Here is a 19,428-nt window from a genome sequence, read left to right on the forward strand (position 1 = left end):
ACAAGCCTCCATGCTCCCGGTGTGTTCGTGGGCAGCTCAGAGCCAGTGCGACTGGAGGAACAGGACTTAGCAAGCCCAGCACTCCTAGAACAGGGGGGCAGGTGACAGAGAGGTGGCGGCCTGAGGGGCTGAGCACTGAAAATGCTCCACACTCGGGGCTTCATGGGTTCCCTCGTGTAATGCTCCTGAGAGGTAGGTCAGGAGATGGACTAGAAGTATCTCGTCCAAGGTCACACAGCTGAGAAGGGTTAAGGTTGGACTTGAAACAGAAGATGCTGAAGCCTGGGCTTTCAGTCGCTCTGCTGTTGGGGCGCTAAGGTGCTCGTCCCGGGACCAGAGATGAGGCAGAGGGAACAGACCAGAGCAAGGCGGGGTAAGTAGGTCCATCTTTCTCTTTACCTCTGACTTTCCTAGTTAAGTAAACCCTATATCCTTCCGCATACCATTAAAGTGACATCAGATTTAATGCCCCCCAAAGGCTCAGTACTTTAAGTGCCTTCACCTGGGAGTATTGTGGGATAGGGTGGTTAGGAGCATGGGCCCCAGCGTCAGACTGCCTGGCTTCCTAGTCTGGCGACACCCTTACAAGGGAGAACCACGACTGACCTCCACGAGCCGGTTTGCTTACGTAGAAGGTATGAGGCCATTCCTTACCTAATCTGGCTGTGAGGATGAGATTAGGTAATTTGCAGCGTGTACTTAGCAGGAAGCCCAGGAGCCGGTTCGCGGTCCCCAAGTCACCGCCGCTTTCATTCCCCTGCTGCCTGGCGCGAGGTCCCTCTGCCACTCCCCTCCTCTGGCCCCTACCAGGAGCATGTGGGTGCGGTGCCTGCTTCCCGGACTTTCTAGTCCCATACGAGTTACAGGCTCGAGCAACTGGCTTCTCTAAGAAATGGGACCTAAAGCTGCCCTGTGGCCGCCTGTTCTTCAAGGTCGCTGCTGGCAGAGGTCAGCGGTCCGGGCTGGAGTGCTCTGACACATGCCCTTCCGCGGGGCGCCACCAGCTTCCCAGCTGCCCCTGCCGCCGGGGCATTTGTGACTCGGGAGCTGGGCACCGCAGCCCGCGACCGGCGCCACGCTGACCCCAATTAGCGTGGCCTGCGGATCACTGGATGATTCTCGGCAGGACCGTGGCCAAGTCTCGTGCCTGAGCCCGGGGGTGAGGCAGGGAAAGAGCATGGCCGCCACCCCGCTTACCACGCGTGGCCGCGAATCTTCGACGAAGATCTTTAAACTTCATGGTGTGAAGTGGGAAGGGACTGAAGGTAGGCACTTTTACCCACTTCCCTCCCCTTTGTCTTCCCTTCCCATTTTTCAATACATCAAGGGACAGAGAACTGGGACTGAGTTCTTGGCCCTCGTTGTTTGGTTCTGGTCGACTGGGAAGCAGGGTAAAAACTGGGAGTTCCGTGAGTTTGCAGGACCTTGGCAGCCCAGAGCTCTCACCAGAGCGGGGAAGGGATTAAGAATTAGAAAATCCCAACTATGCTTTTGAAACCAGGGTTCACATTCTCAAGACTGCTTCCCTCCAACAGAGCTGTAAGACCCGAGCACAGCCACTCTTTTTTCCAAATGCTTTGTCCCAGCCCAGCAGCGACCGAACTCTCCGTCTGCCTTCCAGGGAATGCCCACTCCCCCAGCCCCGCTCCAGGGGCGAGAGGGAAGTGTGATTTCAGGCAGCGCAGGGCCCACCTGAAAAGCTCGACTAGAATCAACAGAGGATTCACTTTCTGTCAACCTTTCATTTCTTGAGCGCCGGCTGGGTAAAAGATCATCTAGAAGAACTCCTTGACCCTCCTGGCTGCCCAAGAAGTCGCCCATCTGAATCCAGAGCCTCTCGGTACTAACGGGTTTTTCTGACCGTGGAGGGAGACCCTGGCGAATTTATTCTGGAGGCGACTCCTCTGTTCACTTTCCAGTCCTCACTCAGCCTGAACGGGAAGCAGCTATGGGTCTAGACTCAGAGGGGCCCCGAAAAGCAGGCGGGAAGCTCCTTCGGTCAGAGGCCCCCGAGTCCAGTCCCCGTGCGGAGAGCACTGCAGCCCGGCCCGTCCTGGGCCCCAGCTCACTGCAATGTGGCAGGAATCCCGAGGGCTCCCTGGCACCGCAGTGCTGATGGGAGGGAAGTCTGACCAGGACCTCAAGATGGGGAAGACAGGGACTGCTCCGTCCCCCCCCCCCCCCGGGAGCTGCTCCTGTTCCAGGGGAGCAGAAGCACGAGTCTGTGCGCCCCGACAAGGCCGTGCTCCTCAGGCCGTACCTTCTCCGCTCCCGCTGGCTGGGTGGAAGCCGGTCCCAAGGACACGTGACAGAGAGCTGCCCAGGTATGGAGCATCCTGGGAGACCGTTCTAGTTAATGCAAACTTTATTTATAAAAGACTCTTAAATTAGTTGTATCATGCCATGCATTCATACAGAATACAGTGACCCTTCAGGGCTACGGGGAGAGGAGCTCACAAACTCAAAGGAGAACTATTAAAGAGTTTCTAATAGTGAAAAGCTAGGAAAGATCGGGACGACTTTACAAATGAGCAGTTAAAAATAAAAGACAAAGGCTGTGGAGACTAGTCGGAGCCGAGAGGAGGGCAGCTGTTGACAAGTCTGTGCACTAAACTACGACATGGACAGTCGGCTAGAGGCAGGGCGCCGGCGGAGAAGCAGTACGGACAGAGGCCCGCGCCCCGCCGGTCCGAGCGCCGGGCCCGCCGAGCCCCTGCCGCCAGGGGGACGCCGAGTTTAGTGACCTAGAGCTGCGGGGCGCGGGCCGGGGGCGGCTTCACTTGCGACTGCTCTTTATCCTCTCCAGTCTCTTTTTCAAGTCGTCAATGTTCGCTGTGGAGGACGAGGACGTGGTCACGGTTCCGGCAGAGTGAGTGTGGTTAGAATCCAGGTCCGAGTGCTGGTGCTGCTCCCGGGACTCCCGGAGCTGGGAGAGTTTGCTGTGCAGCATGTCGGTGGAAGAGGCGACCGGGGGGGCTGCTGGCTTGGAGAGCAGGGAGGTCAGCGGGGGCCGCTCGTCTTGCTGCGGACAGAAGGAGACAGAGCGGCAGAGCAGGTCAGGCCGCAGCTCGGGGAGAGCGGGCCGGCCTGGCCCTGCCCCACACGGGAGGGAAGGAGCGCTACCTTTGTGTTGTCCAGACCACACCGCTGGCGGAGGATCTTGAGCCTTTCCAGGTAGACAGACGGTCCCACCTCTTCTCCGTTGGTGTTCCCTATGGAGGACACTGTGCTTGGGGGGGCGGGCATACACGTGACCTCCATCTGCGGGGAGACGCCTGGAGAGGAGATGGGGAGAGGACACTCCAATGCACACACGTCCCACTTCCAGACTGCCCGGGCTCATCTGTCGCCACAGGGAACGATTTGGGGCTTGGATATCACCACTGTAAAGACTAAAAAATCCACCAGAGTTCCATCTGGAGTTGGTGATAAAGGGTGCTCTGAATTATACATGATAAGCTGAGCAAGAACTTCAAGAAACAATAGAGCAGAGCGTAAGCTGGGCCGCCCGCCCACATCCTGGGATCCGCAGGGGGTGGCAGCCTGTCATCCGGCCGCTGGCCTGGGCCATCCAAAAGCCTAGGCTGCTCCCAAGGCTACGGTGTCCAGCTGAAGAACGCCTGGACTTGAAATGCTGGCAACAATTAGACTAGGTCTGGACCAGGTGATACATGGGGAAGTGCTTATTCACACCGGGAAGAGAGCAAGGAGCTCAAGGCGACAGTGTATGCATGGGGAAGAGGCAGAAACACAGGTGTCCAATAAACACCCCAAAAGAGGGACAGGAACGGCACATCTGTCACCCCCAGCATAGAGAACAATATTCTGGCGGGAGAGGGAAAAACCAGAAAAATCTATCATAGTTCTTAATGTTCTGAGAAGGAACAATCACAACATGTAGGCATTTAAAAATACCCAATTTGGTATCAAAGAAAACACATTATATAAGCCAAAAAAGATGTGGTCTTGGGAAGAAAAACGCCCTTACGGTAAACCGAAAAGTAGCACCAAAGGTTACTGTATAGGAAAAAAGGAATCCTTAATGTAAACAATCGGAGAACGGGCTGCCTGGGGGCCAGTGACTGAGGAAGGACGTGAGGGCCAGTGGGGAGGGCTGCTGTCTGAGCACTCCCCGCACACAACCGCTCCGTAATCAGTGGGGTCACACGCTCGGGCTGCACATGTGCTGTGGATGTCACCAGAAAGGACTTGGGAAGTGAGAAAGCAGGCCCCACCTCGATCAAGCAAACCATGGTATGTCCGCTTAGCACCTCTGACCTGCCATACAGTGTAGTATTTGGTAGGTGAGTCGTTCCGTGTCTGTGTCTGCCCTTGTGGATTTTAAATTCTAGCAGAGGTTTCTGTCTGCCTGGCACGGGGGAGGGACTCATCAGGTCCTGCCGAGTGACAGCAACGACAGCTCATCCATCCTAACGTCAGGCTGAAACGTTACCCCCCCGGCCCAGTGAAAACGCCAGTGTCTGCCAATTACTGTTTACGGGAGCTGGAGCCAAAGAGAAGACCCTGGAGGTGTCAGTTACAGAAAACAGCGGTCAGGAGCCTTAAACCAAAAGAAAGACCCCTGTTCACTGTGCAGAGTTGAGTGCACACGTCTGTCCCACATTTACTTCTTTGTGAGTTCCCTGAAACTCCTACTCTTAAAATCTCGAATTTGTTTGCCTCTAAAACCGTGTTCCTTTGTGGTTTTCAGATTATAATCATGTTCCCTCTCACCATGTATCTTGCTGGGCTGAAGCTTCAATTGTGTTAAATTGTTTTTGTTTTTAACACCTGAAATTATGCCTCTCCAAGACCTTAAGAGTCTTTTCCTTGAAGTGTGACGAGCAGAATGTCTACATACGGACGGCATGCTACATATGGACATACCATGTGCTTGGTCAAAGGGTGGGGGGTAGGCTGCAGATTTTAAGAAAGGTCTGAGACAGTGGCGTCTGAACAAAGATCTGAAGGAAGAGAGAGCGCTAGTTATAAGGCTATCTTGGCCAAGAGCAATCTACATGTAAGAAATAGCTGGTGCAAAGGCCCCCAGCAGGTGCATGTCTGGTGTGTTCCAGAACAGCAAGGAGGCTGGTGGGGTCTGGAGTGGAACAGGAGTCGGCGTGAGTAGCAGGAGATGGGTGGCTCTTAGAGCTGTCAGCGGGCCTTACAATGTAGGACCCTGCAGACCTCTGTAAGGCCATTTGCTTTTGCTGAGAAAGGGAGAACCTTTGGAAAATGTTTGAGAAGTGCTGTTTTGATGCTAGGTGTGGGAATGATGATGGGGAGGCAACACTGGAAGCAGGGGATCAGCTGGGAGAACGGGGCCATACACCAGGTGAGAGGTGAGGATACTCACACCAGGGCAGTGGCTGTGAAGGTCCTGAGAAGTGGGTGAGGATTCTGTGCATGGTTTGCAGGCAGAACAAAAGGATTTCCGGACAGAGGGGAAGACATGACTCAAAGGCAAAAAAGGTCTAAAGCAAACTAGAAGGACAAAGTTGCCATCATCCAAGATGGAGAAGAAAGCTAACGGAGCAGGTTTTGGAGGAATATGTGACACACTGAGTTGATGATGTCTACTAGAGACATACATCAGGCAGGATGTATGTGTTGGGATCAGGAAGGTTTGAGCTGGACCCAAACAACCCTGGGCCTCTCTGGCATGTAAATGGGATCTCAAGTGATGAGAATACATGACTTAATTAAGGGAATGAGAGTAAGAAGGAAGAGATGGTTATGGACTGAAGCCTGGAGAACGCCACGATTAAGAGTCCAGAGAAAGGAAGAATCAGAGAGGCCAAGAAGGAAGAGGCCAGGAAGGCCAGGTTGGAGGAGACCAAGAGAGCACGGACACCTGGAAGCACAGGGAAGAAACGGTTTCAAGGGCAGGGAACACCTGCCCCTATCAAACACTGGCGATGGGTCAAGTCAGGTGACAGTTGGCCACTGTCTCCAGCAATGTGAACATCACTGGTGACCATCAGGGACTGAGGAGCACAGGTACAAATTTAAGCCAATCAAAACCTCCAGTTCCTGAGCGGGGAGCTATTTTGAGCTAATCCCTGCAGCCACTGGAGGAAGCCATACCTGTGGATGTGGGAATACGGCCTTTGCCCTCCCTCTCCATCTCAATCACCCGAAGGCCTCTCTCAACATAGCTCTGGAAGAACTGGGAGGAATTTTTCAGAAATGGTTCAATGTCAGCATCTGAGTATTTCTTCTTATATTCGTATAACTCTGCTAGGCCCTGGTTACCAAGAAAAAGGAAGAGGGGGCGGACATTAGTCAGTGGCCCTTCTCCATCAAGCAGATGCTCATTTGGCTTGCCCCTGCCCCTCTCACCTCTTTAGTGTTCTCCTTAGAGCCGATCTTCTTAAAAATCTCAGCCAAGAAATCATTCACTTTGGCCTTTGATGATTTTTCATCCTGCAATTGAAAGACACAAAGGACTGGCTAGACTTATTAATTAGGAACCCATGATTGGATAAGAACTGAAGAGGTCTCAAAACCCAGACTTTACTGGTATGTTCCTGTGAATAACAGAAGCACCAGTGTCTGCAGCAGAAAACCCCAACTTTCTGGGTCACCGAATACCTCCAGTCACAGGTTTTCAACTAAACTTGATGAGGAAGGACCTGGCCCATTCCTTCCTAATTAAGTAGAGCTCACAGTGGATTTATCCAACAACCTTTGGTTGTGTGGCAACCACACAGTTCTAACTAGTTCATGTAAGAAAACTTCAAGGTGGAAATGCTCACAGCATAGAACTATAGCAGGAGAGTGACCCAATCCCCAAGACTTCACCTTCGACCCTCAGAAAGGTAGGCTCCAGCGCTCACGCCTTTGACAAGATCACCACCTTCAGTCTTTCCAGTCAGGACACTTACTATTCGAGATGCTCCCTTTTCTGTTTCCTTCTCAGACTTGCTCCCTGTCTGGTCCATGCTGTGCTTCATCATCCGGCAGAGGTGGGCCTCCAGCTCAGACTCGTTCTTGTTGTCAATCATTGTTAAGTGGTCTAGGATCTGAGGGAGACATGCACATTCAGATGGCGGCAATGCCACATCCATGATACTCTCCTCAAGCTCCTTCAGGGACCAGCTGCTGTTCTCACTTACCTTGGGTCCTTTTAATTTGCATAAAGTGTGTAGCAGCGTCTTTAGGGTCCTTATGGGAAATTCACTTTTGCATTGCTTCAGTTTCTCTTTGGGGAAGACCTTCATGAAAATGTGTATGTCCAGAAGAATTCTGTCCAGATTAATGCTGTTGATGGTATCAGGCAAGAGTCGAACCATTCTCCAGAGACACTATTGGAAAAATAAATACAAGGTAGAAGGAGTGGCTGAAGAATGAAGATAATTCCTGCCACCTTTCACCGGCTCTAGGCTCTGGGGTCACTTCTGAAAGATGGTCAGGGAGGTTAAGTGTGGAACATCACCATGTCTTTTGAGTTCAGCTGTTAAAACATGAACAATTTCACTCACTTCAAGCACATCACTGGTTAGTGTGTGACAAGCCATCCACATCATCATCCCCACACCTTCTTCCCAACTCCCTGGAGATGGGTCTTAAATAATGAGAAGATGTGGAGAACTGGGTGTGGGATCGAGAGAATAGTTCATACAGCTTAACCAAATCTAACGCAAGGAGACAAACTATTACAGTGTAATAACAGGATTATAATGGGGCAGAAATGTTCATTTGGGGTCTTCCATCAAAGAGACCGAAATATTACAAGGCTATACATACCTATTTCCCCAAAAGGTATAAAATTTGTCTCATCAAACTAATTGCCTTTTGTTTCTAGGACAATTGGTCTTTCCCTTTTCACTGTTTGAGGCCAAGAACTGTTGAGGCCTGAGCTTGGGGTGTAAACTGGAGACCAAGTATATTTTTCAGGTGTGCCCTGGTCGATTTAAGTCTATGTCCTACTTTCAACTCCCCTTTCCCCACACTTTAACCAGGTATTGCATCTTGAAAGAAAAGAAATCAAATTATTTCCACTTTACCTTCATAACAAGCTCTGAGAATTTGGGAGAACTGGCTGTTGCTAGCAGGCTGTCTTGGAGCAAAACAAGTAGGGCACTAGAAAAAAAAATCCCAACATGATAACATTAATAAGTTTCAAACATGGGGTGCCTGGGTGGCTCAGTCGTTAAGCGTCTGCCTTCGGCTCAGGTCGTGATCCCGGGGTCCTGGGATCGAGCCCCGCATCTGGCTCCCTGCTCGGCGGGAAGCCTGCTTCTCCCACCCCCACTCCCCCTGCTTGTGCTCCCTCTTGCTATCTCTCTGTCAAATAAAAAAAATCTTAAAAAAAAAAAAGTTTCAAACATGCATTCCAATTAAAGTCAGTAATTAAAAGGCCAAGTGTAAACTGTATCCATCTAATAAAATGAGAGCTCATGGATCAGGACTGTCTCTGATTACCTGACATTCAGCTGTGAAGAAAATAAACGTCAATCCTTTAAGCTTCCTCAGTTACCACCTGATAAATGGTAAAGCTCCTCACTCTACTTTTCATTGTCACTGGTAGCTGAGAGAGAAATGTGCCTGAAATGTACATGAAAGGGGGAGGTAACCAACAAACACTACAGTCCTATTCTAGAAAACTCACTATGCTGGCTGGCTTACTGAGTCGTTACTAGTTTTAGTGCTGTCTCAGGTTGGAACACTTGGTTCATGAGGAAGAGAAGAGTAATAAATCAACTTAACTAGGCAAACCTAAAGTTATAATTGGTCTAGTGACTTTGGTTTCCACGGGCAGACGAAAGAGAGGCTATTCCAGGCTCTGGGGTGAGATTATAGTTATACCTCAGGATGTTGGTCTGGTCTGACTTCTCCAGCACCTTCACCACCAAGAGGTTCACAGAGCGGATCACCTGCTGTCCTTCCTCTAGATCTTCAATTCGAGAGTCTAGCATTAAGGTGATGAGGCCATGCATCAGGTCTTTCAGCACTCCGGTGGAGGCCTCCCGGGCGAGGCTCTCGATCTGAAACAGCTATCCAATCATCCTTGTGTTAGAGAGGTAAGAAACCCAGAGTATACAGCAAGGAAGATAAATGTGGGTGGCACATTCTAGCAAACAATTTTACTATATTTAAAAAAATTCAGAGTATTAGGGGGAAAAAAAAATCACCAGACTCCCTCATACCTCCGGAAATAGCCAAATTAACCGCCAAAATTAACTGGAGTGCTTCCTTCCTTCCTGTTACAGAAGTACTTTTAGGGTGAGCAGTTATCTGTGACAACACACCCAGGGCCTACCATGCCTGATGAAGACACGGGTAGGACGCAGAATTCTAGGTAGTATGTAAGCATTCTAGTTTGTATCCTAACAATAAGGCAAACTGGAGTGTCACCCAACATCCGATGAAAGTAGTCCGTAGCTTGCAAGTAAAACCCAGTAAGTGACGCAGGACTCCCTGGAACCACACTGACTCAGGCTCTAGAACCCAGGTAGGATGAGACACTGAAGGGAAGCTCACGTTCTGCAGAAGCAGCCTTACCGAAATCATGTTGCCAATGATACAGCTATACAGCTTGATGATCTCATCTTTCTCCAGTTTCTCATCTGCCATGTGTGTGTTGTAGATGAGTCTCAGCTGCATGAACGTGGCTATCAGGAACTGATCAATGTGGCCAGACATAGCTTCAGCTTTGTCTTCCTGTCTCAGGACCTCATCGATCTGGTAACAAAAACCCCAAGATATAGTCTCCAAGCATCATACTTCTAAGTAGCAGGAAAATACTACAAAGGATATCTCTGTAATATCTGCAAAGCACTTATAATATCTTAACTTGAAAAAAATCCAGTCACTTTACATATAAATAACTAGTATTCAAACATTCAGCACATGTTTACCGAGCAAGATACTGTTAGGTGAATTAGTCACAGATCCTATTCTGAAAGGTTCACTACCCAGAAGATCAGGGAATCCCTATGTTTAAATGTCTCATCTATTAAAGTGTTTTAATACCCATTATATCTCATTTGATCATCCAACAGCTCTGAGAAGTAGTAAGGTAAGTAAGATTTCCATTTACCAGATAAGTAAAGTGAGGCTCAGAAAGATCAGACTACTCAGTCCAAACTCAAAAATCAGGCTTCCCACATCCTGATCTGGTGTTCTTTTTGGTCTACTGGCTGTCACTAATGGTAAAATGTACTACTATGGGAAAACATGTATTTCCCATTCACTACTGTAAAAAGACCTTTATTTTTATGATTACATAAATAACACCCAGACAAGCATGCCAATCTTCTTCATTGACCATCCTCATGCAGGGCTGTCCTACTGCACAATTCCAGGGAGCACCATTTACAGACTGCAGTGTGAACAGTGCCCCATGGTGTTCTGGCAGCCAGTGGTCCTACTTTCATTTAGATTTATGCATGTTATACCCCGTATGGACACACAATTTTATATAACTGGGGGTGTTTAACAATGCTGCTTCAACATAGACACCATAAAAAATACTCTTTTTTTAGGGGGAAGCTTACTCTTTTTCCTAAGATAATTAACATTAACGCCTGGTCAACATCTTTCAGGTTCACAGAATCATATACACCCATACGTGCACACATAAATGGGGTCAAAGTTTAGGGCGTTGTTTATTCTACCAGAGGATTATAGTACATACACATCTCTGCATCTGGCTTTTCTAGTTCAACAGAAAATTATAAAAATCCCCAAAGGCCACAAGAATAGCTCTATTAAAAAAAAAAAAAAAAAAAAGAACAGGGGTGCCTGGGTGGCTCAGTCGTTAGGCGTCTGCCTTCGGCTGGGATCATGATTCCAGGTCCTGGGATCGAGCCCCATGTTGGGCTCCCTGCTCGGCGGGAGGCCTGCTTCTCCCTCTCCTACTCCCCCTGCTTGTGTTTCCTCTCTCGCTGTGTCTCTGTCAAATAAATGAATAAAATCTGAAAAAAAAAGAATAGCTCTATTTTTAAAGGCTGCTTAACTGTGTGTAGCAAAATTTACTCAATCATTCCCTTAGTGATAAACTTTCAGTGTGTTTCCTGTTTGGTTATTTTACTATAAATAATGTTACAATAAACATCTCTGTATATACAGTATCTTAACGTACTTGTGTTTTTATTTCTAACTTTTTAGTCTGAAGAATACATTTTAAATGGCATAATAGATATTACTGTATTGTTTTCTTTAAAAAGGCACTAACATTTTTTTTAAAAGATTTTATTTGTCGGCGAGAGAGTGAGCGAGCACGCGCACAAAGAGGGGGAGCGGCAGGCAGAGGGAGAAGCAGGCTTCCCGCCGAGCAGGGAGCCCGATGCGGGGCTCGATCCCAGGACCCTGGGATCATGACCTGATTAGGCAGATGCCTAACCGACTGAGCCACCCAGGCATCCCAAAAGGCATTAACATTCAATTCACATTTCTACATTTAATGTAGGACTACTGTTTTTCCAGAATCTCTATCAGCTGTGTGTTATTACTCTTTTTACTTTTTGTCACTCTGATGGCAAAAAGTGCTATCTTGTTTTTACGTTAATTTGCATTTTGTGGCAGAGGAGAGCCTGGACCTCTTTTCACATGTTTACTGGCTTGGCTGTTTGGAATCTTCTGTGATTTGCCTATTCACATCATTTGGTCATTTTTCTGTTGGGTTCTCCTTTTCTCAAGAGTTCATAAAAGTTCTGTTTCCGAAATGTAGCTATTAATCTTTTATTAGTCATATGGGTTGCAAATATATTCCACAATATACCACTTGTTTATTGACAATATATGGTAAATTTCTCTAGATTAAAATCTTGTGTTCCTTTTTTAAGATTTTATTTATTAAATAAATAAATAAACAAGAGAGAGAGGGAGAGAGCACAAGCAGGGGGAGTGGTAGGCAGAAGGAGAGGGAGAAGCAGGCTCCCTGCCGAGCAGGGAGCCCAATGTGGGGCTTGATCCCAGGACCCTGGGATCATGACCTGAGCAGAAAGCAGATAGATATTCAACTGACTGAGCCACCCAGGCTCTAGATTAAAATCTTCTAGACTAAAATCTTAAAATTTTATATGATCAAATGTCTTGTTCTGTTCTGGGTTTCCTAATATTTTATGGTCTCCCCAAATCCCCTGGTTATTTAAAAAAATTTAGGGGGAGATCAACTGTTTCAATTTCCACAGGGTTATAGGTCTTATTTTTTTTCAGTCTCTTCCTTATCTATGGTTGGTTCCTTCCTCATTCCTGACACTTATATTTTTGTTCTCTAATCAGGCTAGTAAGGAATTTTTGTTTCACAGGAAACAAATTTAGATTTATTATTTTAAAAATCCATCTCATGAATTGTAGTTTATCTCTTACTTTTAAATTTATTTTTTATTTTTCTGATTTCTGATAAGTACTAAGTCCCTTTATTTTAGCTTTTCTTCAGTAATAAATGCATTTCAGGCAATATATTTTTCTGAGTTCAGTAGTTTCAGTAGAGTTTGAAAGAGAAATGCTTTCCTATTCACTATTAAGAGTTTTGGGGTGGGGCGCCTGGGTGGCTCAGTCTAGCCTCCAACTCTTGATGTTGGCTCAGGCCATGATCTCAGGGTTGTGAGAATGAGCCCTGCTTTGGGCTCTACGCTCAGCAGGGAGTCTGCTTGGGATTCTCTCCCTCTGCCCTCCCACCCCAACTCTTTCTCTCTCAATAAATACATACATAAAATTGTTAAAGAGTTTTGTTTTTCCTTTCTTTTGATCAAAGGGTCAGGAGGGTGTTTCATACTTTTCCAAGTAGCCATTATCTTGTGTGACATTATTAAAAAATGTGTTGGGTTACCAGGAAAGAATCTGGTCAGTGTATCTTTTACTATAGCATTTGTTAAGATACGAAAAACACAGATATTTTCAGAGACTGTAAAATTCTCTCTACATATATATTAAATCTGGTTTACTGTTTACTAATATATATTTTTAAAGATTTTATTTATTTATTTGACAGAGAGAGACAGCTAGAGAGGGAACACAAGCAGGGGGAGTGGGAGAGGGAGAAGCAGGCTTCCCGCTGAGCAGGGAGATCGATGCGGGTCTCGATTCCAGGACCCTGGGCCACCCAGGCGCCCTTATCCTTTTTTTTTTTTTTTTAAAGATTTTATTTATTTGAGAGAGAGAGAATGAGAGACACAGAGCATGAGAGGGAGGAGGGTCAGAGGGAGAAGCAGACTCCCTGCCGAGCAGGGAGCCCGATGCGGGACTCGATCCCGGGACTCCAGGATCATGACCTGAGCCGAAGGCAGTCGCTTAACCAACTGAGCCACCCAGGCGCCCCTTTTTTTTTTTTTTTTAATATTTATTTATTTCAGAAAGAGAGAGCCCCCTCCGGTAGGGGGAGGGGCAGAGGGAGAGGGACAGCAGACTCCCTGCTGAGCAGGGAATCTGACATGGGGCTCAATCCCAGGACCCCAAGATCATGACCTGAGCCAAAATCCAGAGTCAGACACTTAAACTGAGTCACCCAGGTGCCCCACTAATATTCTTTTTTTTATTAAGGTTTAACTTTAATATGATACAATATATAAATCCTAAGAATACAACTTAACGAAATTCTATGCCTATGCATCTGTACATCTGCCACTGAGAACAAGCTATAAGACATCAGGAGCACACCAAAAGCTCTTTTCCTGCCCCTCCAAGCTGGTACCTTGCCTTCCACCAGGGGTTACTATTCTTTCTGGGTTTTCCCTTTTTTTTAAACCACTATTCTGACCTCTAAACTGGTAAGAATTATTTAATTCCCATGTCCTTGTATTTCATCTACTACACCTGTCCCAATTGTCTTAATCTGTAACTTGTCTTTTCATTTTTTTTTTTAAGTAGACTTCATAGCCAACGCGGGGCCTGAACTCACCACCCTTAGATTAAGAGTCACATGCTCCACCGCCAGCCAGCCAGGCGCCCTGCTTGTCTTTTCATTTTGTTATAAACAGAGTATCTTGTGATAAACAGAAGTTTTTAGAAATTTTAATGTAGTAAAAGATTTCTATTTTTTATGTTTTGTGTCTAGTTTAAAAAGAAATCCTTACATAATGTGAAGTAAAAAATGTTCTTCTATTCACATCCAGGTCTTTGATGCATCTGAAATATACTTTGGTATAGGAAATAGCAATCTGTTGTTCCCATGGAAAATAATTAGTCCTAGCACCCTTTACTGATTAATCTAGCTTTTACCAAGTGATTGTTTTGTTTTTTTTTAATTTTATTTATTTGACAGAGCGAGAGAGGGAACACAATCAGTGGGAGTGGGAGAGGGAGAAGGAGGCTTCCCGCCGAGCAGGGAGCCCGACGTGGGGCTCGATCCCAGGACCCTGGGATCATGACCTGAGCAGAACACAGGCACTTAACGACTGAGCCACCCAGGTGCCTCTTTTTTTACTCTTTTGATAGTTACCTTTAATGCATAAAACTTTTAAATTTTGATGAAGTTCAATTTAATTATTTTTTCTTTTGTTGACATTGCTTTTGGTGTCATATGCAAGAATTCACTGCCAAATCCAGTATCATGAAGATTTTCCTCTATGGTATTTTTTCTCTTTTTTTTTAGGTTATTATAAAAGTGAGACATGGAAATTATTCACCTGATGAAAGATTTCACAACTTCACTGGAATGAGCAGCTTCACGCAATGCCATTTCAATAATGACTTATTTCAGTCTACATGATGTCACATTCTCTAAATAAGAAATAATCCTTGGGGTGCCTGGATGGCTCAGTCAATTAAGCTTCCGACTCTTGATTTTGGCTCAGGTCATGTTCTCAGGATCATGGGATTGAGCTCTGTGTAGGGCTCCACACTCAGCTGGGTGTCTGCTTGAGATTCTCTCCCTCCCTCTGCCCCTCCTCGTTTGCTCTCTTTCTCTCTCAAATAAATAAATAAATGTAAAAAAAAAAAAAAGAATCCTTGTCATTAGAACTACTTTAGTGTCTCCATATTGTAGGAGAAGAACTTTATCTCCAACTTTCACGCCAACTGGTTGAATCTCTCTACTCTTTCCTTTAGAGCCTGATCCAACAGACTCCTGTTGCTTGTAATGGTTTTCCCTGAGATTTTTAGCAAAATGCCTCCTTTGTTAGCAGTTTTGGCTGTACTCCTTTCAACTAAAACTCGGGCCAAGAGGGGAAGAAACTTTTTAAATACCTGTCCTGCCATGACCCATACTCCGCTCTTGAGCTGCCACTGCCGCAAGGAGACACCCCTCTCCCCCGTTTTCTTCTAAGAGTTTATAGCTTTGGCTATGACACTTATGTCTTTGATCCGTTTTGAGTTAATTATTGTATACAGCATAAGAGTCTAACTTCATTCTTCTGCATGTGGATATCCATTTTCCCAGCTTCATTTGTTGATAAGACTGTCCTTTCCCCACTGAATGGTCTTGTCACCCCTGTCACTTAGACCACTAATGTGGTTTCTGTAGTGATCATCCTCTCCCTTCAGACCATCTACTAAATTTTAAAATTCTAAAACCATGTATTTTTTTGTTTTTTGTTTTGCTAGAGAGAATCTTTATATGTAATAAATCCTCTTTAAGTACTCTTCCCACACCCTGCTCCACTCCCCTGTGGTCATCTTGTCCCCGCCAGCAGTTTCACTGTGCTAGGAGATTCCCATTCTGGTTATTCTGTTTCATTCTTCTTCCCAGTTACTGGGTCTCTTATGGTGTGGCTCATTATTATTCTTTACCTAGTCAGGATTCATTCTTGGGTCTGCCTTTTGGAAATCCTCAATTGTGGCAATCTGAGAATGGGAGACACAGCAGTTCCCGCCCTTCTAAGTTTGTGGTATGCCAGCTAGTCACATGGCACCAAGGGCAGGCACTTCTGCTCTTCTGTCTCTGAAGGTACAAAAGCTAGAGACTTCCCAGCCTGACAGTGAATTCAGCCTTTTTGTTCAGCAACCTATAGTTCCCTGGGGGCCAAGGAGAACACCAGGTCCTTCTATTAACACTCATATAAACCACCGTTGTCCTTTCTTTAGGGGATCTGCTGGTCTCCCTGGATGAAAAGAGATCTCTTTCCAGGATTTTTGGTGTTTTGATCGTCTTCCCTGGGTTCTGCACTACTGAACTTCAGGTTTTCCTGAAGGCCTATATGTGGAAAAGGCTTATTACTTGTACTAGATGGAGCTTGACACTTGTATATACTTCAGATACCACCTACCTGACCCAGCAGCTCCTCTGCTCAGAAAAGGCAGATGGGTTTGGACTGAAGTTGATAGAGAAAGGCAGCAGGAATGCATGTATTCAAGTCACTATTTTCTAGAGTCCCTCCAAGGTTAAAACTGTTAACAGGAGACTATTTGTCAAACAGTAGCAAAAATCTTGTACTAAGATTCCCAATTCTCCTATTTCCAGCCATCTGTCTTCGTGGAGATGTGTAACTGGCTGCTCAAACTCAACACAGCAAAGACAGAGCTCTTAATTTCCAACTTCTCAAGACTGTTCTTCCTCCAGCTTCCCCATTCTCAGCACCACTATCCATCCATCCAGGTGCTCAAGCCAAAAATCGAGTTACTCTTGATTCTTTTCTTACCTTACTTTTCACAACCCATCTGTCTCCAAGTCTTGTGGACACTACCTATGAAAGATACCCTGGAACCATCCACTTTTCTTCCCCACTGTGATAATCCTAGTGCACGTGATAATATCTTTCATATGAATTTCAGTCATAGCTTCCTAACAGATCTGGTCTTGAGAGAGTGGCCAGAGAGACATTTTCCAGTAAAAATAAAGTTCAAACATTATAGAAATGTCGGAAGTATTGTAAAAGAACTTATAAAATCCCGAATCAGCTGAGAGTAAGTTGTCAATGTGATGCTCCATGCCCATCTCACACTTCACTGTGTATTTCTTCGTCACAAGGACATTCTCCTTCATACTCAGGAGGCAACACAAAATCAGGAAATTAGTATTGACGTTATTACCATCTAATCCTCAGGCCCCATTCCATTTACTCCAATTGCCCTGATCTTGTTCTTCATAGCTAAAGGCCAGTCTAGAATCATGCACTGCATTTAGTTAGTCATGTCTCTTAATCTCCCTTCAGTCTAGACCAATCCTCAGTCTTTCCTTGACTTTCTTGACCTTGACGGTTGTAAAATATCCCTTAGTTTTGCATTTTTTTGAGGTTTCTTCATGATCAGATGACATTAGGAATGTCAGCAAAGTGATGCTGAATTCTCCCTGGATCCTACAAGGTGGCACATGATTTCATCTTGTCCTAATACTGATGTTCACTTTGAGGACTTCAAGTTGGTGTCTGCTAAGCTTCTGTACTGTCAAATTACTCAAAGTATTTTGTATTTCTTAGTTACACTTTGTATATTAGTCCTTTGTATTTTGTGGGGAGGTACTATGAAACTATCTCATTTCTCTTTAAATTCTTAATTTACATGGACATGGATTTGGGGTTTCCTATTTTGTTAAATTTTATTGAATCTATTTCCTGAATTTTATTCAGTTCATTGGGTTATACGTCATTACTATCATTATTGATTTTGATGCTCAAACTGTCCCCTGTTCAAACAGTTGGCCACTGGGTCCTTCTGACATGTCCCTATCATTCTTTGAGCCTATCCTTACTGTCAGGTACAATACGATATTCCAGGATTATCTTGTACTTTTTCTAATTCAGCCCTAGAATCTACCCCTTCTCCAAGGAGCCCTCATTCCCTTTTAGTGGAAAATGGTATTTAGAAGCCAAGTTTTGGGGGTGCTTGTTGCTGTTGGGGTATTGCTGTTCTCAGGTCCTTTCAATGAAAAGAATTAGGGAATATATGTGTATTATATATATATACATGTATACCTGTAACATACATTTATACCACACATATACATACATTTACATTGATATTTATTTCTACATCGCTGTATTGAAAATCCTGAGTTCATACTGACACATCTAATCTAATTCTGGTCCAATGCCAGAGTTTATTCTATTTTGCTTTCCTTTCATATTTGTAGTGCTCTTTTCGGACAGTAAGAAACATGGCTTCAGGAGCGCCTGGGTGGCTCAGCCGGTTAGGCGTCTGCCTTTGGCTCAGGTCATGATCCTGGGGGGCCTGGGATCCAGCCCCGAGTTGGACTCCCTGCTCAGTGGGGAGTCTGCTTCTCCCTCTGCCTCTGCCCCTGCTCATGCTTTCTCTCTCTAAAAAATCTTAAAAAAAGAAAAGAAAAAAAAAACGTGGCTTCTATTTTCCTTATATTTCTTTGAATAATCCCTCTGTATGTAACCAATCTCCCATCTCTGCCCCCAGTCCTTCCCCATGCAGATGCCTACTTCTGCTTCAGCTCTGACTCCCCATTCTGAGCCACCTGCATGCTGCCCCACCCCCTGCAACACACATGGATATCCTCCTCACCTTGCCTGGGATCCTACTATCATGCCAGAGTGGCCGCTTGCATGACATCCTCTTCACCCTGCTTGGGCTCTGAGTCCTGACTCTGCATCACCGCTCCTACATGACACCATCCTCACAACACTTGGGCTCTGAGACCCTCGCAACTGGGCCACGATGGTTCCCCACCCTCACCACCTTGCCACAAGGTGGATGCCTACCTTGCTCTACCAACTTACTGGCTTTAGGACTAGATTGTTAGGAAACAGAAGCAGAAGAGAATGATTTGTAAAAAACATGTAGCTTCTTTGCTCAAAATTCTCTAATGGTTTCTGATCACACTTAAAATCCAAACAACCTACACCCTGGGGCTTTAAAGGTCTACATGATGTGATCTCTGTCCACCTTTCAAATCTCATTCTGTACCATTCTCCCCCTTGCCCACTCCGCTCTGGGCACATGGGCCTTGAATCGTTTCCTTGAATATCCAAGCTCATTCCTACCCGATAGCCTTTGTACTAGCTGTTCCCTCTGCTTGCATCCCTGACCACCAATCGAAGTAACTATTCAGCTCCTCTCTCTGATCACCCCATTTGAGTTCTATTTACACAGTAGTTGCTCTTATCTGATATTTTCTTGTTTACTTATTTTCCTCTGTCCACTAGTAAGTAAGTTCCATGAGAATTGGTCCCTACTTACTCAGCGCTGTAGCTCCAGCCTCTGGTGAGTGAATGCAAGCATAAAGAGCAAGGATCTATGAGAGCCACCTCCTGGGAAGCAAGTGATGACACTAAGTGGTCCCTGTGCACTTTTTCATCAGGGCAGTGCTGAACGCTGCCTACCTCCTTTAACTCTGTGACCTGTATGCAGCCACCACTCGTCCAGCCTCTGCTGCCAATGGAATTACTGTCATGGGTCATACCCCCATTACCTGTGTCAGAGCTTGGATGCTCGTGTTGATGTCACCACTGGCTACTTGGGAGATAATGAAATTGATTGTGGATGCTGTATTACTGTGCATGTCATCGAAGTGTGGAGAAACAGCCCGGATTCTAGAGAGCAGAGCAAAGGGAAAAAATTCAATCTTTGTTACAAGAC

At 45.9% G+C, this 19,428-nt stretch overlaps 1 protein-coding gene and 1 long non-coding RNA gene across 4 annotated transcripts in view; one reads left to right on the top strand and one right to left on the bottom strand.

Moving 5' to 3' along the window:
- Positions 1–2: 2 nt before the first annotated feature.
- On the top strand, positions 3–2,174 carry LOC116638254. The gene is made up of 3 exons (XR_004300677.1): positions 3–373; positions 1,127–1,265; positions 1,622–2,174. It is a non-coding gene; the product is annotated as an uncharacterized LOC116638254 (long non-coding RNA).
- CKAP5 (cytoskeleton associated protein 5) overlaps positions 2,166–19,428 on the bottom strand; it is a 103,074-nt gene continuing 85,811 nt past the window's right edge. For all 3 annotated transcript variants that reach the window (XM_032414044.1, XM_032414045.1, XM_032414046.1), the window contains exons 35-44: positions 19,262–19,382; positions 9,508–9,687; positions 8,812–8,999; positions 8,010–8,085; positions 7,119–7,307; positions 6,888–7,025; positions 6,343–6,426; positions 6,088–6,247; positions 3,124–3,275; positions 2,166–3,022 (exon numbers count right to left, since the gene is read on the bottom strand). In XM_032414044.1, coding sequence (XP_032269935.1) covers positions 2,777–3,022; positions 3,124–3,275; positions 6,088–6,247; positions 6,343–6,426; positions 6,888–7,025; positions 7,119–7,307; positions 8,010–8,085; positions 8,812–8,999; positions 9,508–9,687; positions 19,262–19,382 — 1,534 coding nt within the window. In that variant the 3' untranslated portion in view covers positions 2,166–2,776. The remainder of the gene's footprint in view (positions 3,023–3,123; positions 3,276–6,087; positions 6,248–6,342; positions 6,427–6,887; positions 7,026–7,118; positions 7,308–8,009; positions 8,086–8,811; positions 9,000–9,507; positions 9,688–19,261; positions 19,383–19,428) is intronic.

The sequence above is a fragment of the Phoca vitulina genome, unplaced genomic scaffold (genome assembly GCF_004348235.1).
Source record: "Phoca vitulina isolate PV1807 unplaced genomic scaffold, GSC_HSeal_1.0 scaffold16, whole genome shotgun sequence".
In the NCBI taxonomy this organism is placed as follows: domain Eukaryota; kingdom Metazoa; phylum Chordata; class Mammalia; order Carnivora; family Phocidae; genus Phoca; species Phoca vitulina.